Raw genomic sequence first — 24007 nt, 5'->3', positions numbered from 1 at the left:
CCCATCTTCTGAAACAAACTGTTTTTGTGTTGTTGCAGTTCGGTGAAATATTGATCAAATGTGTTCTCTCATGCTATTACAAGAAACCTTTCAAATCCGAGTGGACAAATTGTCCCAGTGGCATCTAAATCCAACACTTAGTATGTATAGGACCATTATGAATAAATAACCGATGCCATTACATAATTTGGAAATATAACGCTATGTTTAATACAAAATATTTTGCAGTTTCTTGCAAAAAATACCAATGAAAAACATAGAAAATCCAAATTATTACAAAAAAAATATCTTTCAAACACTTCAAAATCAAATCAGCTTATATCCATCCCCAATGCTAAAGTTTGAAAGCATTTCAGCCAATAAAAAAGTGCCACTTTCGCCTAAGAAAGAAATATTCATCATTACAGGAGCCGCTTCTTCAGACAGCCTGTCCTCCAGCAGGTGCAAGGGGAATCACAAGAGACCAATTAGTATACCCCTCCTCCAAGAACATAATGCACATAAACAGTGGACAGTTCCTGCAGCTTGGTAGTTTGCTGGAATAACTTATGTTCAGTGGTTTTCTTTGATGTTTGAGTCCTGATTTCTACTAAATTATGCAAGGTGAACGGAGCCAATTGCATCAAATGTGTCACTTTGCCTTGATCGGTCTGGTGATGGAGTGAGAGTTCATGGCATCTTAATACAAATACTACAATACATCATGAATGTGTGAGGTAGGTTTCCTTCTGCTCGTTGCCCTGTCCCAGTAACATCACAAAAGGGGACGTCTTCATTGTGTAGAAGATGAATATCACTTCCTCTTAATTTGCCCATTATATTGTGAGTTAAGAAAAAAAAAAGTCCCAAGATATTATTCTGTATATCTCGATAGGGTGAAATTTTCTTTGTTAATGAGTACTGATGACAATGTTCTTATCCGTAAGTTGTCAACCATTATCTATCAAGCATTGTCTCTAAGAAATAAATATAATAATTCACAGAATGTATGTACTCATATTGTTATTTGTTACGATATGGTATGATGTGGTGCGATATGATATATGATATGATACATGGTGTAATATGACATGATGTAATATGGGGTGTTATGATATGATGTGATACGACAAAGTATGTGTAATGCGATGTTATATGACGTGATACATTTTGATGCGATATGACATTGTGATTTTACTATTTTCATTCTTTTCTATGATATTGTGTACAATGTTCTTGTATACCATGGGCCTGTGGCTTTCAGTATGAATAAAGATTGATTGAAAAGGGGACATCATTGAGGGGAACTGAACCCTAGTCTTCAGTGTGGTTAGCACAACACTGTTGTTTATGTGAGTGAGTGAGTGAGTGAGTGAGTGAGTGAGTGAGTGAGTGAGTGAGTGAGTGAGTGAGTGAGTGAGTGGGGTAAAGCACTCCTATAAGCATTTATCCAGCTACAGAACATCATTGTACCCATGTGGGATATCAAACCTGCGAAGACAGTATAATGAACGAAAGCTGAAACTACTGGGCTGTTGCTATGGAAGGAACTGACTGAGTTTGGTTTTTACGACGCTTTTAGCAATATTCCAGCAACATCATGGCGGGGGACACCAGAAATGGGCTTCACATATTGTGCCCATGTGGGGATTCGAACCCGGGTCTTCGGCGTGACGAGCCAACGCTTTAACCATTAGGCTACCCCACCGGCCCCTGTTGCTATGGAAGGAACTGAATCTGGTTTGTTGTTGCTATGGGGGAACTGAACCTAGGTTGTTGCTGTGGAGGCAACTCAAACTGGGTTGTCGTTATGTAGGGAACTGAACAACTGAACCTGGGTTGTTGCTATGGAGGGAACTGAACCTGGGTTGTTGCTATGGAGGAAACTGAACATGGGTTGCTGCTATGGAGGGAACTGAACCTGAGTTGTCGCTATGGAGAGAACTGAACCTGGGTTGTTGCTATGGAAAGAACTGAACCTGGGTTGTTGCTATGGAGGAAACTGAACCTGGGTTGTCGCTATGGAGAGAACTGAACCTGGGTTGTTGCTATGGAGGAAACTGAACCTGGGTTGTTGCTATGGAGGAAACTGAACCTGGATTGTTGCTATGGAGGAAACTGAACCTGGGTTGTTGTTATGGAGGAAAGTGAGCCTGGGTTGTTGCTATGGAGGAAACTGAACCTGGGTTGTTGCTATGGAGGAAACTGTGCCTGGGTTGTTGCTATGGAGGAAACTGAACCTGGGTTGTTGCTATGGAGGAAACTGAGCCTGGGTTGTTGCAATGGAGAGAACTGAATCTGAGTTGTTGCTATGGAAGGAACCATCCCGTGTCTTTGGCCAGAGATGCAGAAGCTTTTACCGTAAGTCCCTGAACCATGCTGCTGTGACAGATGCTACTGAATCTATGAGCAGCCATTCTTTTATATGTATTCCTCTTTCCTTCATTATTTTGCCCTATTTGCCCTATTTCCTTATTTACTACAGAAACATCTGAACATGTGTCCTGTGTATTAAACCCCCCAGTGGCATCCATGGATGTTACAGCCACATATCTTTGGAATGCATAAATAAACTTTTTACTCATCATCCATCAGGACATGTGAAATGCAAACTTCATCTTTTGTGTGGTGAGACCAAGGGAGATAACCCATAACAACCTGCCAGCACACCCAACCCTCTCGATGCACCATTGAAGTGCAGGCCTAAACAATTCAAGACTGGATTCAACGTTTATCATGCAATAACAGTTCATTAGTGCCAGAAGTTTTGTAGCTTATTAAACTTTTGGAACATAACCACGACAAAGCTTGTACTGACAAGCTGACTGGGATGCACCAGTGCTCCACAGGCATTTCCACTAAACAATCAGATGATTCCTACCACAGATGGGTACATGTGCAAAACCTAGACAAGTTAACCCACAGACAAGACAGATAGTAGCAGCTCAATTTTCAACTGAAGAAGCTAGTTAAAGTTAAAAACTGGTCATTCAATCCTGATCTGACACAGATTAAATTAATTGAACTTGTTTAGTTGTTTGCTTAGCAATATTCCAGCTATATGGTGGTGGTCTTAATCGGTCTGGACCAGACAATCCAGTGACTGACATCATTAGCAGCGAATGACCCAATTGGGATTCAATGACATGTGTCAACCAAGTCAGTGAGTCTGACAACCCGATCCCGTTAGTCGCCTCCAACGACAAGCATGGGTGGCTGAAGACCAATAATAATCCGGATCTTCATCGGTCTTAAATAAAAATTTAACCCTTTGGGTCTATTGTGCTCGCAATCAAGTTTCTTTGAGTGTAAGTCTGACTATGACTTCTACAAAATAGTCTGACTCAACTGAACACTTCATGTTGTTGAGTGAGTGGGTGAGTATAGTTTTACGCCGCACTCAGCAATATTACAGCTATATGGTGGCGGTCTGTAAATAATCGAGTCTGGACCAGACAAACCAGTGATCAACAGTACAGCATCGATCTGCGTAATGTGGGAACCAATGACATGTGCCAACCAAGCCAGCGAGCCTGACCACCCGATTGCATAAGTCACCTTTTACGACAAGCATGGGTTACTGAAGGTACACTCTAACCTGGATCTTCACGGGTCTCATGCTGTTTGATGTACTTCACCATTTCTTAATATTCTTCTGTTTTGTTTCTTTGTTGTTAAACACAGAAACATTCCATGCACTTCCAACAACATGTTTGTGGTCCACTTTTACTCCACACCTCAAAACCAGAGATAATCATAAGTGTAATACATTAACATTAACTTACGACTATCTTAGCGCTAAGAGAGCTTCGAAAAATCTAGGCCCAAGGCGTGGAGATCCTGGCTAGAATTGTATCAACCCATGTTTGTCATAAGAGGCGACTAACGGGATCAGGTGGTTAGTTCCTAATTGTATTAGTTTTCCGTTCAGCCCACAACAGCCCATATGAAGCAAGTCTATATTTTCCTCAGGCCCGAATCTCATCAAGGCTCCTTTTCAATATAAAAGGGGCTATTTGCTCCTGTGATGTATTCAGTGAGTGAGTGAGTTTAGCTATACGCCGCTTTTAGCAATATTCCAGCGTTATCACGGCAGGGGACACCAGAAATGGGCTTAACTAGTACCCATGTGGGGAATCGAACCTAGGTTTACCAGCATGACTAGCAAATTCTTTAACCACTAGGCTACCCCACTTGCCCGTAATATATTCAGTGTTAGTCTTGACTGACTGACTGACTAAGTTTAGTTTTACGCCGCTTTTAGCAATATTCCAGCAATATCACGGCGGGGGACACAAGAAATGGGCTTAACACAATTGTGCCCATGTGGGGAATCGAACCCGGGTCTTCGGCATGATGTTAGTCTTGAGATACGATCTAGGGGGAAAACTGAATCTTGTTAAGGCAAATATAACTACACACCGTTCCTTGGTAGAACTGTATCTGTATGTAAGGATAGTGCCCATATTTTTAGGTTATAATAAATCCACCATCTGGAATACTAGGGTAGATGCTCTGTGAGAGATGCTGTCAGCATTTAAAATAACATGTCTAGAAACAGGTAACTAGTGATGATAAGGCCTATAAGAAGCTTATAGTTCTGCTATTTCTACATCATGGATATATAACTGACACCATCATTCTTTGAAAAGTTGTTTATGTTTCACAACACACAGTATTTTGTGAGTGTGTGTGTGTGTGTAAAGATATGGGTTAGAAGTGGTTTTCTGCAACCCATGCTTGTCGTTAAGACACAGGAGTAATTGGATCGGGTAGTCAAGCCCACTGATATAACTGATGCATGTTAATATTCCAGGTGTATGAAGACAGTTTGTGAATAAAGGAACCCGGACCAGACAAACCTATGATTGACATCATGAGCATCAATCTAAGCAACTAGGGAAACAATGACAAGCATGAACAAGTCAGCAGGCCTTACATACAACATTGGAAGCTGAAGATCAATTCTAACCCACATTGTACATGTTAAGGTATGCGTTATCAACGTAATGTCCGAACAATTGTTGAAGATCAATTCTAACCCACATTGTACATGTTAAGGTATGCATTATCAACTTAATGTCAGATTAATTGTTGAAGATCAATTCTAACCCACATTGTACATGTTAAGGTATGCGTTATCAACTTAATGTCAGATTAATTGTTGAAGATCAATTCTAACCCACATTGTACATGTTAAGGTATGCGTTATCAACTTAATGTCAGATTAATTGTTGAAGATCAATTCTAACCCTCAATATACATGTTAAGGTATGCGTTATCAACTTAATGTCAGATCAATTGTTGAAGATCAATTCTAACCCTCAATATACATGTTAAGGTATGCGTTATCAACTTAATGTCAGATCAATTGTTGAAGATCAATTCTAACCCTCAATATACATGTTAAGGTATGCGTTATGTCAGATCAATTGTTGAAGATCAATTCTAACCCACATTATACATGTTAAGTAGAGATGCCAACCCAGTGAATCAAATCAAAATGGAGTCATGCCTTTCTAAAAGCAATTCCCAAGCCCTGGAGGTGCGAGTTGGGGGTGGGCGTGAGAGGGGGCTCGGGCCCCTTTAGATTGTGGGAGTCTGGTGGGCCTCCTCGATGAAAATCTTTAGATTTAACCTGGAAATATGCAATTTCTGGGCATACTTAACCAGATAATACTTAACTCAAATGAACATATTTAAACAGCTATTTACTAAAATTCTTTCAAGCATTCTACATTCATAAACAAATTTGTATTTTCTAAAAAATCAGAGTTTTTTATAGACAAATTCGAGAGTGGATTTTGTATTTGAAAATCGGAGTAACTCCTCCAAAATCGGAGTGGTTGGCATCTCTAAGTTTATAACGCATACCTTAACTAATGTCAGATCAATTGTTGAAGATCAATTCTAACCCACATTGTACATGTTAAGGTATGCGTTATAAACTTAATGTCAGATCAATTGTTGAAGATCAATTCTAACCCACATTATACATGTTAAGGTATGCGTTATAAACTTAATGTCAGATTAATTGTTGAAGATCAATTCTAACCCTCAATATACATGTTAAGGTATGCGTTATCAACTTAATGTCAGATCAATTGTTGAAGATCAATTCTAACCCTCAATATACATGTTAAGGTATGCGTTATCAACTTAATGTCAGATCAATTGTTGAAGATCAATTCTAACCCTCAATATACATGTTAAGGTATGCGTTATCAACTTAATGTCAGATCAATTGTTGAAGATCAATTCTAACCCACATTATACATGTTAAGGTATGCGTTATCAACTTAATGTCAGATCAATTGTTGAAGATCAATTCTAACCCACATTATACATGTTAAGGTATGCGTTATCAACTTAATGTCAGATCAATTGTTGAAGATCAATTCTAACCCACATTATACATGTTAAGGTATGCGTTATCAACTTAATGTCAGATCAATTGTTGAAGATCAATTCTAACCAACATTATACATGTTAAGGTATGCGTTATCAACTTAATGTCAGATCAATTGTTGAAGATCAATTCTAACCCACATTATACATGTTAAGGTATGCGTTATCAACTTAATGTCAGATCAATTGTTGAAGATCAATTCTAACCCCGATTTTCACAGGTGTTTAACAGCCTCAGCTCTAGGCTGAATCAACCATAGTTCCAGGCTCAAATTGGATATTACTTTCGATTCCTTGGATATCAACATTTCCAAAAGATATTTCTGGGACTAGATGTTTTTCTACTGTCCCCATTGTTTCCTTTCAACACAAACTGTTGTCCTCAGTCAGGCCTAATGAGGTGCAGAGTAAGTCACAAGCTTTTATAGAAAGTAAACGAAACAAAAACATTGAACTCGTGCGTGCCATTTGTCAGGCAGCCTCCAGCAAACAGGGTGGACAAGTTAGGCTGCTGCAGTTCATGTGAAACGCACACAGATACCCAGCTGCTGGTTCAGGTTCCAGGCAGCATGGATACATCCAGGCACAGGGATATCGTGGAACATTTCATACACTGACAGCTGAATTTCACAACTGTGATGTGAGCCTGAAGGCGATTATTGAAGTTTCGAGAAAAAAAATCGTTTGAGTGAGCAGCTGATCAGAATGAAACAGAGGTCTTGTTAGGGAATGTTCAAGCAGTGAGTGAGTGAGTGAGTGAGTGAGTGAGTGAGTGAGTGAGTGAGTGAGTGAGTGAGTGAGTGAGTGAGTGACAAAATACACTAAAAAAAACAACTGACAATAACACACTAATTTCCTTTCCTTCTTTTGAGCAGTATATATCATCAGTGTCATCCTGCCACACTACAGGGGTGTTCTTTAACTTGTTTGATGTGTGTATCATTGAAGTCATCTGATAAAATCACACTACATTAATTTTCTTTCATTTCTTTTGAGCAGTATATATCAGTGTCATATTGCCACACTACAGGGCTGTTACTTAACTTCTTTTGAATAGTATCTCATTGAAGTTATATCTGATAATACCACATGACATTAGTTTTCTTTCACATCTTTTAAGTAGTATATCACATACTGCCCCACTACAGGGGTGTTCCTATACCACATACTGCCCCACTACAGGGGTGTTCCTATATCACATACTGCCCCACTACAGGGGGTGTTCCTATATCACATACTGCCCCACTACAGGGGTGTTCCTATATCACATACTGCCCCACTACAGGGGTGTTCCTATATCACATACTGCCCCACTACAGGGGTGTTCCTATACCACATACTGCCCCACTACAGGGGTGTTCCTATATCACATACTGCCCCACTACAGGGGTGTTCCTATACCACATACTGCCCCACTACAGGGGTGTTCCTATATCACATACTGACCCACTACAGGGGTGTTCCTATATCACATACTGCCCCACTACAGGGGTGTTCCTATACCACATACTGCCCCACTACAGGGGTGTTCCTATACCACATACTGCCCCACTACAGGGGTGTTCCTATATCACATACTGCCCCACTACAGGGGTGTTCCTATATCACATACTGCCCCACTACAGGGGTGTTCCTATATCACATACTGCCCCACTACAAGGGTGTTCCTTAACTTCTCTCGTGTGGTATTTCTCAACAGTGCCACATGAACTACAACTGTGCCCTATACATTATTAGGTTTCTTCTTTAACGTCATATATATCATTAATGTCATGTCACGCCGACACACGAACATGGTTGACAGGAAAGAACGCTAATCAGACAACCAGATACCTTAAGCCCTTCCTTTCATATATTAATAACCACTGAGGAAAGGGGGTTGAATTAGCATTGCAGCAATATCACGTCAGAGGATACCATGCAAGAACTAACTCGACTACTGTACCCACGGGAAGAACCAAAAGCATGTCTTCTGTATTCAGCATGGCGAGATAATTTTGTAACAACTAGACTACGCAATCTCCGCCCCCTTGCTTCCATAAACAACTAGCCTAGAGACCTACATTTAACCCAATATCAATGTGTGGTATTTTTACCCACACCTACAACCGATAACCATACTGACAGATGATAAATTTCAAAGTGCATGTATCACTTGAATAGGCCCTGTATTGATTAGACCAATAGAAGGATCTTCCTTGTTAATATCCACAAGGAGGAGTAAGATGTCAGACGTAAATAGCCCCCATCTGATTAGACAATGAAAGGTTGCTCTCCAAAGTATACCTGTGTCACAGGATGTGATTCATTATCCAATCCTTCAACCTTAACAAGTATTTCTCAATATCAATTTTTTCTAATATTTTATATGCTCTCAACCGAACATACATCGATCCCTGATCAAACACAATTTCCAACCGACATTCACAATCTTATGGAAACTTAGATCATTCAAAAGAAGTATGATAAATATAAAATATAAGACATGAAAATTAATTCCATTAAACCTCCACTGATAGCTTAAGGAAGTAGTATCAAGACAGTATAGTTTATATCATTGTGTCAGGGCTTAATATCAACAAGTATATGTGTAAGAATCTCCACTGAACACAATTAAAAGAGCTCATATCTATCTAATTCAACACTAAATTGATTATACCAGCACTGTTTATCATATTTCACTCATGAAAACAACAATGGTGAAATTCCAGTTATTTTCATCCATCTCAAAATGGCAGGAAAGAAGACAGCATCTTGTCTCAATCTCAATCTTGCGTCATCAAAACAAACTCGACCCCCTCCCAAAAAAAAGAAAAGAAAAAGAAATCCGAAAATTCAATACTCACACTGACCAAACCGAAATGATGGAAAGTGGTCAAAATCTCTACAACTGAAATCAGCCGATATCCTAGTTCCGGCCCGGTAAATAAGGCCACAGGGAAATATATTTCGTAATATCCCAGGTGAAAATATAACCTCTCCAGCCTGAGAAGCTGCTGCACGCAAACTAAACAATCCCATCATGTTGGCTTTGCCTCTCGGCAGTGTTTGCTTGTCACCGAATGGAGACAAACGCAGCCAGTATCACGTAGCCTAGACTCTGTGTCCGTCAGACAGGGTCGAGAGATACATGCCAGGGCTTCAGCGGCACACTTCACACCAGCTCACATCTGGTCTTGACCTCTTAAAGGTCACCCGTGTTCTCAAGACTGCCGGCAACAGGTAGGTGAGTCAAGTATGTACATGTTTACAGCTTGGAGCACAGACTATTAAAGTCATATTGATAGTCCTGCTTTTTATCTCAACTGCTACAAATTGTATTTACTTAAAAGATAGCATTGTACTCTATTTTGCCTATTTCTGTTCAGTGACACTAAAATGGAATTTCTTTCTTTTTTCTTTCGTGTGTGTGTGTGTGTGTGTGTGAGTGTGAGAGAGAGAGAGAGAGAGAGAGAGAGAGAGAGAGAGAGAGAGAGAGAGAGAGAGAGAGAGAGAGAGAGAGAGAGAGAGAGAGAGAAAGAGAGAAAGAATTAAATTAACAGATGAAACATGAAAACAGCATTCAACAATTAATTAAATTAATTGTGCCCTTACTTTGTGCATGAATACTGGTCATGTGACCATGAGAGATACAAAACACTAGGCTCACAGTGACAGTATAGCTATTACAAGTGTAAGCCAATGTTAAACATGGCAAGATTACTTTATGCATGAGTGAGTGAGTGTGGTTTTATGCTGCTTTTAGCAATATTCCAGCAAAATCATGGCGGGGAACCAAACAAATGGGCTTCACACATTGTACCCATGTGGGGAATAGAACCCAGGGCTTTGGCATGATGAGCGAACGCCTCAACCATGAGGCTACCCCACCGCTCCCTTTATGCATGGAGGCCAATGAAGCAAAAACATAACCCTGCAATTGGATTATAACATAGATTCAAATAAACCTATTTATGAATAATATTGTATCAATAACATGTATAATCTATGCAAAGAAAGAAACATATTTTCTGAGATAAACGATTTTTCCTTTGACCTCTACTGCATGTAAACAAAAAAATGAAACAATAAAAGACATACTTCAGACAGATACATGAAAACAAAATATGCATCTTTGAAGTCAATGGATGAAATTCAGATTTATTAAAGGGAGATAACTTTTCGATGCTCTGTCAGTCATCAAGTCACAATACTCCAAGAATCTAAAATCTTCACTGCTTTGTTAGATCATGTTCAATGGATTTCTTATTTTCAAATGTTATTATGTCTAGACTAGACACATCACCTGATCACTTCCTCCTAGCACAATCCCCAGTGTAATCACTATCACCATAATCCAATTATGTCTAGACTGAAAGTGTTGGGATCAAATTCATGTCTCCTGTGAATGTAAAGTATTTTGTGTTCAACATACACTTTATAGTTTCACATCAGAACAGTACTGGTCTCACAGTCTGTCTCACAGTCTCTGAACTACATTAATTCCCCTACTGCCTAGCCCTCCTATTCCGTCTCACAGTCCCTGAACCACATTATTTCCCCTACTGCCTAGCCCTCCTAGTCTGTCACACAGTCCCTGAACCACATCAATTCCCCTACTGCCTAACCCTCCTAGTCTGTCACACAGTCCCTGAACCACATTAATTCCCCTACTGCCTAGCCCTCCTAGTCTGTCACACAGTCCCTGAACCACATCAATTCCCCTACTGCCTAACCCTCCTAGTCTGTCTCACAGTCCCTGAACCACATCAATTCCCCTACTGCCTAGCCCTCCTAGTCAGTCACACAGTCCCTGAACCACATCAATTCCCCTACTGCCTAACCCTCCTTGTCTGTCTCACAGTCCCTGAACCACATCATTTTCCCCTACTGCCTAGCCCCTCCTAGTCTGTCACACAGTCCCTGAACCACATTAATTCCCCTACTGCCTAACCCTCCTAGTCTGTCACACATTCCCTGAACCACATCAGCCCTCCTATTCACACAGTCCCTACTGCCTACTGCCCAGCCCTCCTAGTCTGTCTCACAGTCCCTGAACCACATCATTTCCCCTACTGCCTAGCCCTCCTAGTCAGTCACACAGTCCCTGAACCACATCAATTCCCCTACTGCCTAACCCTCCTTGTCTGTCTCACAGTCCCTGAACCACATCAATTCCCCTACTGCCTAACCCTCCTAGTCTGTCACACAGTCCCTGAACCACATCAATTCCCCTACTGCCTAACCCTCCTAGTCTGTCACACAGTCCCTGAACCACATCAATTCCCCTACTGCCTAGCCTCCTAGTCAGTCACACAGTCCCTGAACCACATTAATTCCCCTACTGCCTAACCCTCCTTGTCTGTCTCACAGTCCCTGAACCACATCAATTCCCCTACTGCCTAACCCTCCTAGTCTGTCACACAGTCCCTGAACCACATCAATTCCCCTACTGCCTAACCCTCCTAGTCTGTCACACAGTCCCTGAACCACATCAATTCCCCTACTGCCTAGCCTCCTAGTCAGTCACACAGTCCCTGAACCACATCAATTCCCCTACTGCCTAACCCTCCTAGTCTGTCACACAGTCCCTGAACCACATCAATTCCCCTACTGCCTAACCCTCCTAGTCTGTCACACAGTCCCTGAACCACATCTATTCCCCTACTGCCTAGCCTCCTAGTCTGTCACACAGTCCCTGAACTACATAATTTCCCCTACTGCCTTGCCCTCCCCACAGTGCTAAAGCCCTAAGTGAAGCAAGTCTAGGTTTCCCTCGGTCCTCCCAACTCACTCCTTTTCAACTTATATGGGTTTATTTGTGAGTGAGTGAGTAAGCTACAGTGGAGACTGGGAATCTTTTTAAACTGGAGTGTAAGTGGCTGAATATTTTTGTTGAAGAGTGACTGTGTGCTGCTGCAGCATTACAGTCAATCACACTTGTTTGATTTTGGAGGGCTTGAAGAAATTGGGATTCTATTTCTACATCACATACAAATTTAGTAATCTAGCAATATTGCAGCAACATCATGGCAGGAGACACCAGGAATTGGCCACACACTTCGTGCAGGTGTGAGACATCAAACCCAGGGCTTCAGTGTGACGTGCAGATGTTTTAGAATAGAAGAATAGAATAATACTTTAATGCCTTTTCAGGAATTTGTGTTACATCAGCAGAGCTACTGACACATTAGAGAGATACCAAACATAGTTACATTCTTATTTAGGTATTTTCACATTAGTTTAAGAGAGATATGGTACTTGGAATAAAGGATGTACGGGCTCTCTTAGTTTTCACAATTGGAGCTTTCTAGCAGCGGCCTGAAGGGAGGAGGTTGTATTCCGAATTTAAGTAGTGAGTACGGTCAGATATGATTTTGACAGCTTGATTCACGATTTGCCGCTCATATATTGATGATAAACATTCAAATCTGACTGCAGCGATTTTACTTGCAGTGTTAACAATTTTGTCTATTTTAGATTTGACCACCATACTACCCAATAAATTATAATTAAATATTTAACCTTAGCGTAATGATAAAGAGTAGGAGTTCAGGTTAACCTTGGTAAGGTTGCTACGTGAAAGGAGCCCCTGATCATCATCTGATTTCTTTCACTCCACGAAAATTATTTATAATTTATTTAACCTCCAGACTAACCAATCACCCCTCAGAAACAGCTAGATGTATCATTGTTCATATCCAACTACTCCCGATCATGAAGATCCAGGTTAGAACTGGCAAGAGGATCAGTTTACTAGACCAAGAGGAATCTTACTAGACTCTGGCTATGGACTAGTGGCTAAACTACTCCTATTCATGAAGATCCAGGTTAGAACTGGTCTTCAACCAGACCTAACTTGGATCTTCACAGGTAAGAAGATCAGTTTACAAGACCACGAGGAATCTTACTACACTGGCTATGGACTAGTGCCTAAACTCAAAGATTTAAAGCTTAAATCTTTCCATCCTCGATAATCTCCAGGGTATACATTGCGATCACTCTCCACTAGACCCTGGATGCATCCACGGCTTGGCCGATGATTTTATTACCTCCCTTTGCAGGCTTTTTATCCAATTAGGTGTCTACACTGGGAAGTTGAGCGAACCAATCACAACTCACCTTCATTTCTTAAATTAGCAAATCGTTTAAATGTGGCAACACAATTGATGCAGAGGTACTCTGAAAGAGGTAGGAGGAGTTCTTTCATATACTTTTGTTCAAGTTTCAGATCTGAGTAGCACTGAGAGCAAACCTTTGCGACTGCAACCGCTATCTTTGTTGACGCTGGCAAGCTCGGATGTAACGGCGGCTTAGCTGATTGGCTGTGAGAATGCGGAGCCAGCAAAGGGAGGTAATATAATTATCGAGCCAAGCCGTGGATGCATCCAGGGTATAGTGGAAAGTGATCGTAACGTATACCCTGGAGATTATCGAGGATGAAATCTTTCAAAATGGTGTACTTACTTTCAAACCTGCCTCATAGTTGTTAATGACTTTGAACATCAACCCAAGACGGATATGGACTTCGTTGGCTCTCTTAAACCCAGGATCAATATACAGCACCTGCTGAAATGCCTTCACGGCCCTGGAAAAACCAAAACACATAATTAACAATAAAGTAACATAAAATAACTAAAACATCAGGGCCGCCTTTCACAAAGCACTAAGGTGATCATAAGTCACTAAAGTAACCTTAGCGCAATGATAAAGAATAGGAGTTCAGGTTAACCTTAATAAAGGTTGCTACGTGAAAGGAGCCCCTGATCATCTCCTGATTTCTTTCACTCCGCAAAAACTATTAAAGGAATTTACAAGGTAAATTATAGACAACTACCCAAATTAATTTGTAAACAAGCGCAAAGGTTAAGTTGACAATGGATTGTGTGGTGCGTCTGATGTCCCATGCTGCTATAGTACAGTGACGACATTGCTGTCATCATCATTCACGACACAGCACATCCCGTGTGTTAACAGATCAGGAGTTTTGACACTTAATTTGCATATGTGTCGCTTGATTTACTAAAGTAATACATGTTTTGTTAGCTGTTTTTAATGCCAAAGTGCAGTCTTTAAATAGTTCAGCCAGGACCAGACAGACCAGTGATTGGCACCATGAACATTAACTTACGACACAAATGGGATTGCGATAAAAGGTATACCAATGACGGTGAACCTTACCATGCAATCGCTATAGTAACATGAGTGAGTGATTTTAGTTTTACACCGCACTCAGCAATATTCTTGCTATATTGCAGCAGTCTGTACATAATCGAGTCTGGACCAGACAATCCAGTGATCAACAATATGAGCATCGATCTACGCACTTGGGATACGATGATATGTGACCATCCGATCCCATTAGTCGGCTCTCACGAAAAGCAAAGGTTACTGAAGATCAATTCCAGCCTGGATCTTCATGGGTTGAAGCAGCAAGGTCCTTGTGTGTATTGTTACATGATTTGTGCAGGGAAAATGCTTGTCACCTTTTACTCAACAACTCAATTCCTCTAGTTCTTGCAATATGTCATTAACCTATTGTTTCGTATATAAAGCATGACAGCCTGTCACAAAGAAAAATCAATACTGGCTTACAAACTTGTTCAACTGAAGTTATGAAGTTTCGTCTGAAGTTATACAAAATGCATGATCTCCCTATCAACTTTCATAAATCCACGGATATATCCATCGTTACTCTACCTCTAACCAGTCCATCTTCCCAAACCCGGCTGACTTGAAACGTCTAACCTGATTACCTGTATCTCACAGACACTGTCTTCATAGACAAGAACCTTAGGCTATTTATCCCTGTTTAGGGCCCCAATTCCCCGACTAATTCCCCGAAACATGGATAAATATAGCACTGGTACAACAAAGTAGTTCAACCATACACCCTGGCCTAATTCCCTTACTTATCTGACTATCAGCGGTTAATTGACGTCTGCTTCCAATGACCCCAACTGACCTCTGCCTCTGATGCAACTACCAGTGAGAGAAGAGACTTGGATCATGATACAATGAATTCTCCCTTGCCAGACAACTTTCCAACAGTGTTCTCTATACACTTGCACAATAATAAAGCTGCAATGTCTTTTACAGTCTTCACTGAAACACTGTCCTGTCACTGCATGACCAAACTTGCAGTCTGTTTATCTATAAGCCACACTTCCATTTGCTTATGCATAAGGATTCCAAAAGACAACCACAGCTGCTTATGAAAGTTCCATTAATGAAAGATACACAAACCCATCAAGATAACAGTGTTGCTAGACTGACTGAGTCTAGTTTTACGACGCTTTTTGGCAATATTATAGCATTATCATGGCGGGGGACACCATTGGGCTTCATACATTGTTCCCATGTGGGGATCTGAACCCTGGCCTTCGATGTGACAGGCGACCACTTTAACCACTAGGCTACTCCACTGCCCCAGTGCGGCTAGACTAACGCTTAGTCCCTGAATATAAATAATTTTGATAGTAACAGATTAATTCATTTAAATTGGAAAGGAGACCCAGTGAGTTGGGATATTCAGGGAACCTGGAGAAGTCTAGACTGGCTTCATAAGGGCTTTAGCATTGCAGGGAGGGAAAGGCATTTAGGAAAATAATGTGGTACAGGGACTGAGACAGACTATTACTCACTCTACTTCAATGTTTCTGAAGCAAAGTGACTCTGAGATACAACTGCGACACAAACCCATCAAAATACCAGTATGCCACTGCTGCTGAACCACACTTGGAGCCATTTAATCTTTTAGCATATATAGCTATGCTCATCAAAAAAAAGGCCCAGGAGAAATGAGTTGGTCTTCAGCTTGTCGTAAGAGGCGACTGACTGGATTGGGTGGTCAGTCACACTGACATGGTTCAAGCATGACAGTGAATCCCATTTTATGCTTGTGGTGTCAATCACTGGACTGTCTGGTCCAGGCACGTATTTACAGATCAACGGCATGTTGACAGTGCACCATCAAATAACTATTGCTGAGTGTGGCATGAAACAAGAAACCCGTCAATCACTGGATTGTCTGGTCCAGGCACGTATTTACAGGTCAACGGCATGTTGACAGTGCACCATCAAATAACTATTGCTGAGTGTGGCATGAAACAAGAAACTCGTCAATCACTGGATTGTCTGGTCCAGGCACGTATTTACAGGTCAACGGCATGTTGACAGATCACCATCAAATTGCTATTGCTGAGTGTGGCATGAAACAAGAAACTCATCAAATCAACTAAATAATATGATTAGTCTTAAGTAGAAATCCTTGATCTTATTTCATTTACATTTATTTTTAAAAATTCCAAAGCAAAGTGACTTGATGCATATCATAAACTGATTTAAAGACTTTTCACATCTTTTTACTTCTATTTATTATTTTTGCTTGTCTGCTCTCATGCTGATTTAGGACCACAAAAAAACCTGACTGACATTTGTAGGAGCTGGCCATAGCAATCATATTTACATTTTTATACAGTACACACAATGTATCATAATCAACAGGCATTAAACAAACCACAGGCCATTTATTAGTATACGAACACATATACCATATCAAAAGATCATTCTACACAGGTAAACAAGTGTGGATACTGTTGTTTTTCCATCATGACTTGGATTAATGCTGATTTATTTTTTCTTATTTTCACCAATGTAGTCCACATATTTGCAAACATGCTGCTGCTGCTGCTGCTGCTGCTGTTGATGCTGCTGCTGCTGATACAACCATTATTACTATAAATAATCTGTAAAGGTTTACAGTCCATATGTTAACCATATTCCAAGCATTAAAAAAACAATGTTTAGTTTGTTTTCTTTATTTTCTTTTGCAGCTTCCTTAGAAGTATACAACCTTAAATTCCAACAATAGATAAGACTGTGATGGTGAGTGAGTGAGTGAGTGAGGTTGACATGCTTTTAGCAATTTTGCAACCATAGCAACTAACATGCTGACCCTTCCTACCTTACATGTGACAATCTGTTTGTTTGTTTGGCGTTACCACCACCGTGTACACTGTTGTCTGAAATTACTGATGCAGATTCAGTTCTTCTCTTAGAGGATCCGGTCTGTAAATAATCGATTTTGGACCAGATGTTCATGCTGTTGATCACTGGATTGTCTGGTTCAGACACAATTATTTACAGACAGCCGCCATTGGAATATTGCTGATTGCAGCGTTAAACATCAAGTTAACCAATCTTAGAAAGAGAGAGAAATCCTTCAATGAAGTATTACTCTTGCTCGTCAGCTCATTTCTAGACAAAGAATAATGGCTGACAAGATAATGACAGTTTGTGTTTACAGGTGATCCCCTGTCACCTGGATGCAGTGTTTATGACCTACTCATGCCACAAGAGGCCAGGACGTGATGGTCTCACAGTCCAAGTTTGTCGCAGTCCCTGAACCACATTATTTTCCCTCCTGCCTAGTCCTCCCCACAGTGCTAAAGCCGTAAATGAAGCAAGTCTAGATTTCCCCAGGTCCTCCCAACTCGCTGGGGCTCCTTTTCAATTTATATGGGATTATTTGTTACTATCAAACTTACAAGAATGGCTCCAAATTTCACCAAACCAGGGAATCGAACCAGATCATGATTTGCCACTGGGCAACCTGAACACCTCTTACCTCGAACCCTCTTGTAGGAGTGAGTCAGTGAGTTTAGTTTTATGCCGCTTTTAGCAATATTCAAGCAATATCATGGCGGGGACACCAGCGATGGGCTTCACACATTGTACCCATGTGGGTAATCGAACCCCGCGTGAAGAGGGAACGCTTTAACCACTAGGCTACCCCGCCGCCCCCATCTTGTTGGAATATTCCACCGATATCATTTTTGTTTGTTGTTTAATGCCACACTCAGCAGTAATTGAGCTATATGGCAAGTCTGGACTAGACAATGCAGTGATCAACAGCTTGAGCATCGATCTACAAAATTAGGGATACGATGACATGTGTGAACCATGTCCAGATCTGACCCAATCATATTAGTCTCGTCTTAAGACTAACAAGGGTTGCTGAAAACCAATTCTAACCCAGCGGATGATATCAAGCCTGGGAATATAAAAAATGGTAATTGTACTGAAGTAGGGAGTCAAACCCTGATAAAACAGCCATAAAAAACACATCCTCCACTAGGCTACCCTACAACAATTAAGTGAGTGAGTGAGTGAGTTTGGTATAAGGCAACTTTTAGCAATATTCCAGCAACATCACGGTGGGGAACACCAGAAATGGGCTTCACACATTGTACCCATGTGGGGAATCGAACCCGGGTCTCCAACATGAAAAGCGAACCACCACCACCACCCCTACAGCAATTAAGAGAAATAAATAGTTTTTATGATTTTCTATAAAGCAACAACAGTTGAAATATTGTCAGTCATGGCGACAAACGTGACAATAAAACTTCGCCATTATGACTTCCAGGTATATGAATCCCTGTAGTGCAGAAGGTGCACAATATGCCATTCCCAGTGCAAACAATGGGAGCGGGGACATACGTCAGGACAAAAACACTCAACACTTCATGCACAAACATCATAAAGCCTACATTCTATTCTCAGGATTAATCCAACCATTTCCAACGAACTGCCTACCCTCTGCAGTGGACTGAATGTTCTTGTAGTATCAGGTTGTCTCCATTATGGAAGTCAATATGATGACTTTTGGCTTTATCCTCCATCTAGTGCAGGTTCACGGTACAAGGGACACCAATGAGGACATCGTGGTTACTTTAGCCTTTGTACCGAGATCCCACCTAAACTTATCTACCCACTTCTTTGTCCAACAATGTTACATACAAATACTGAGTTAAAGACAGCATTTGTCAGTAATGGGACTGACAGACGTGCATCTGTCAACAACGTCTGACACATTCCTGCTGTGTGTTGTCGGAGTCAGTGAAGCATGGACAAGAGGAACAATTGACTGGAATAGTATGATGTATTCACACACTATGTCCCCCGAACTCCATGTTTGACAGGCAACATGACTAATGGTGATGGAGTTGTTACTTGTGATCGGACTGCGTGTCACCGTACCCTCATTGCGTACGTTCTTGCTCATACTGTTGAAATACTAGCTCAGAAAACAGCACAGCAGTACACAACAGAGGAGAATGGAACAAAACAATGGCTGACTGACTGACTGAGTTTGGTTTAACGCCGCTTTTAGCAATATTCCAGCAACATCATGGCGGGGAACACCAGAAATCGGCTTCACACATTGTACCCTTGTGGGGATTCGAACCCGGGTCTTCGGCGTGACGAGCCAATGCTTTAACCACTAGGCTACCCCACCGCCCCAAAACAGAAAGGAATGAATAGAATCAAGGCAGAATGGAACAAAGCAGGATGGAAGGAACAGAACAGAGCAGAATGGAACAAAACAGAATGGAACGAACAGAATCAAGGCAGAATGGAACTATACAGAATGGAATGAACAGAACAGAGCAGAATGGAACAAAACAAACCTTGTTTACACTCAGACTATTATTTGTTGTTTTTTAATATACAGGTCAGTGGGGTAGCCTAGTGGTAAACATGTTTGCTCGTCACTCCAAAGACCTGGGTTCGATTCCCCTCATGGGTACAATGTGTGAAGCCCATTTCTGGTGTCCCCTGCTAAGATATTGCTGGAATATTGCTAAAAGACACATGAAACTAAACTTGCTCATTTCAATATACACAAGAATATGTACATGATAATATGTCTGTACAGCAACTTGCTACAATGTTCAGCAGTGCAACATCTGTGTCTCTATTTTATTTGTGTAATTATCGTTTTTTCCATCAGAGTAGTTACACATACACAACACAAAGCTCAGTGATATACAGTGAGAAATAAATGTTTGCAAGGAATACATGCACACACACACACACACGCTTGCACGCACGCACGCTTGCACGCACGCACGCACGCACACACACTGGATGGAGGTTATTGCATCCAGTCCTGAGCCAGTGATCTGCTGCTGTCTGATCGTGTGTGGTTGCTGGGTGAGGAGTGGATGGTCTATGGTTGATTGGTATGGAGGGGATGGGGGTGATTGCATCCGGTCCTGGACCCCCTTCCTCAAAGCGATCGTAGCGCTACGACAGTCGTAAGTCTATGTTAAAGTATGGGAGTTACGACTGTCGTAGCGCTACGATCACTTTGAGGAACAGGCCCTGAACCAGTGATCTGCTGCTGTCTGATGGTGTGTGGTTGCTGGGTGCGGACTGGATGGGGGTGATTGCATCCAGTCCTGACCCAGCTGTGACACACAGTTCAGTCCACAGATGTGTCCCTAGACCTGTCTCCATGGCAGTGAACTCTTTGATATATGAAGCATCTTACACTGAGTCATATCACTTCCTGGTCCAGTCAGAAGAGCAGGAAAGAGACCGGCAATGGAAGGAGAATGGAGAAGGGAGGGAGATGGTGAGGGAAGGGGGTTGGGGAAAGAGGAAATGGAAGTAAATGTGGAAGAAGAGATACAAGAAGTGGCAAGAAGAAGGGAAGGGTAGGCATGGATAGGTTTGGCAGTTTAGTGTTTAATGCCACATTCAGCTATATGGTGGGTGGTCCATATGTAATACAATCGTGTCTGGACCAGGCAATCCAGTGATCAACCAAACCAGACCCAAAATAGACAGTGAATCCTTAAAAATACTACACAGCATTTGCTACGGTTCTTTAAACAAAGGTGTGCTGCTCAGACATGTACAGCGACGTCTTCTGAATGTTTTCATTAGGGTTTTAATCTTAATTTTCACTTATCAACAAAACAGATCTGCAAATACCATGCCTTTTAGAAAAGTGAGTGATGGCTGAAAGCTGCTGAACACAGGAAAAATCATAATTTTTTTTTTTTAAAAAAAACCATCATAATTCCTTTTTCTCAGAAAAAGAATTTCAGGTTGAACTGATTTATAACTTTTCACAGTCAACTTCCATTGCATCGAAGCCAAATCTGATAAAGTGATAGAAAAAAGAATTTGATGCATAAACAAATCTACCACAGCCAAAAAGCAAGTTTTTAAAATGAGATGACCTTTACAATATGATATATCCATCTAAAAGCTGACACAAGAGAATCCAAAACAAACATATCTTCCATCTCACATTCCACACAAATACCCATGACCACACACAAGGCTAAAACCCTGCAAATTAGATAACATGATATCAACGAATTCATTTCTGTGGGGGCGGTGGGGTAGCCTAGTGGTAGCGCTCATCACCCCGAAGACCTGGGTTCGATTCCCCACAAGGGTACAATGTGTGAAGGCCATTTCTGGTGTCCCCCACTGTGATATTGCTGGAATATTGCTAAAAGCGGTGGAAAACTAATCTCACATATCAGAGACCATATACCGTCCCTCGGTATATGGTCTCTGCACATATGCACTCATTCCTGTGACAAACACAAGCAAATTTCTGATGAAGTTCAGTGATCAGATGGATATGGACATGTTAAATTCTATCCCTGGAAAGAGTCTAAAAAACCTGATGACGACATCTTTGACACCACCAGAATTAGGTTTGTCCAGGTCTCGGATATACCAGGCTGATCCAATATCCTCAAACGGGATTTGTCTCCTGTCTGGACAAACAATTGCATAACACTGAACCATTGTGATCGGGTGTTAGGTAAATACTTTCTTCCCCTGCAGACAAGGCAGGTCAACGACCTCTCAGAACTATGCCGTCAATATTTGGCAGAAAAACAGCTGTCGGGAATCTGCCATCTTGAACTCTGAGGGACTGCTGTCCCCAAGGCTCGAGAATGAATGAACGATCCTGCCTGCAAATAGATCCTGGTGACTGAAGGCCCATCGATTGGTCAACTTAAATTACTACATTAACAAACTTTCTTTAATTAACACATTCAAGTTAGCTATTCTTGGATTACGTATTGTTAACCAATGCATGAGGCCTTCTTGCTGCTGTCCTGATTCATCACACACCAAAATGTTCAGTATTCTTAGGAGATCTGAGAACTAAAAACACTACTTCCTCGAAAATCAATTAACTAAATACTGTCACAATGAACTGCAAGCAAGTCAACTGAGCCTATAGTTTCATTACTTGGATCATAGACTACTTTAGGCTGACCTCTGCAGTTGTAGAGGTAGTGTTAGAATAAAATGGACAGCAGTGATTAATCAAAATATATTTTGAAGAGACTGGAAATGTGATAAAGAAGTTGTAACTGATCGGTTTGATTTATGTGCACACAGTGATCTGTTTCACTGACTTTGTCTACTGGCGATTAGGGGTCTCAATCTGACAATTTCGGTTCGAATCCTGGATGGGAGCAACCTCCATTACAATCTGTACTTTACTGAGAAAGTGTAATCCCAAATACAACATACACTATATGCAAAGTCTAATAGTGTTACAGTTGTTGTCATCGTCGTCATCATCATCATCATCATCAAATGAATGATCTTCATCATCAAAAATCACTATTTCTTATCATCATCATCATCATCATCACCACCACCACCATCACATGAATAATCTTCATCATCAAACATGACTATTTCTCATCATCATCATCATCATCATCATCAGTTCACTTGAACTGGACACTAATAAACATTAAAAAAAACACAACTTCTTATCCCATCGTATTAGCTAGAAACAATTTAATCCAAAGTGGATCAGAACCTCCAAAGAACCAAATCAGGCTGTGATCCTGTGAATCCTATAAAATCAACAGGTACACTTCAGACAATGACTGTCCAAACAGCGGGGGTGACACATCAGTGGATTTAGGAAAATACTGCCAGGGGGTTGCGATCTGTAGCAGTAATGTGGGGGAACTATCCCCCTGTAGTTCAACAACTGGAGCATGGTTCTTTGTCCACCCACACAGCAGTGACAGCAATAACCTACAGCTGGACACTGAAAGGCTCCAGCCCACGGTGTCAAGTGCTTTCTCCAGTACACTTCCATTCACAAATCAGGTGTTGCTGTCACTACAAGGATAGGCTTTTCACAACAGTAGACATATTATTGAAAACTCCCCACGCATCAATGAGGAGAATGTTTGTGAGGGAAAATGATTTTTTTTAAATTCTATTTTTTTTTGGTATTTTTATATCATTACAAGCATCATGTCTATCAATGTCATCAACACCATCATCATCATCATCATCATCATCAACACCAACATCATCATCATCATCAACAACACCACCACCACCACCACCACCACCATCATCATCATCATCATCATCATCATCATCATCATCATCATCATCACCATCATCATCATCATCACCACCACCATCATCATCATCATCATCATCATCATCATCAACACCACCACCATCATCATCATCATTATCATCCATCATTCACACACTTTAGAAATTGAACCCAAGTTATTAGAATGATGAGTTGGAAAAAACACTGCTTTGACCAGTATTCCAGAGATGCCAACCCAGTGAATCAAATTAAAGCGGAGTCATGCCCTGAAGGTGCGAGTTGGGGGTAAGTGTGAGAGGGGGCTCGGGCCCATTTTGACGATGGGGGTCTTGGGGGCCTCCCCTATGAAAATCTTTAGATTTAACCTGGAAATATGCAATTTCCGGGCATACCTAACCAGATAATACTTAACTCAAATTAACATATTTAAACGGCTAT

The 24007-nt window shown here is 41.1% G+C and overlaps 1 protein-coding gene across 1 annotated transcript in view; it reads right to left on the bottom strand.

Annotated features, from left to right (window-relative positions):
• Positions 1 to 24007, bottom strand: part of LOC124281156 (histone demethylase UTY-like) — a 136313-nt gene that overhangs the window by 40179 nt on the left and 72127 nt on the right. Inside the window, 1 exon segment of the mRNA XM_046717186.1 lies at positions 13834 to 13954. Within this exon segment, the coding sequence (XP_046573142.1) occupies positions 13834 to 13954 (121 nt within the window).

The sequence above is a fragment of the Haliotis rubra genome, unplaced genomic scaffold (assembly GCF_003918875.1).
Source record: "Haliotis rubra isolate DU_JTF1 unplaced genomic scaffold, ASM391887v1 Scf28, whole genome shotgun sequence".
NCBI lineage: Eukaryota > Metazoa > Mollusca > Gastropoda > Lepetellida > Haliotidae > Haliotis > Haliotis rubra.
The sequence above is the reverse complement of the archived record's forward strand: the minus strand, read 5'-3'. Positions and strand labels throughout refer to the sequence as shown.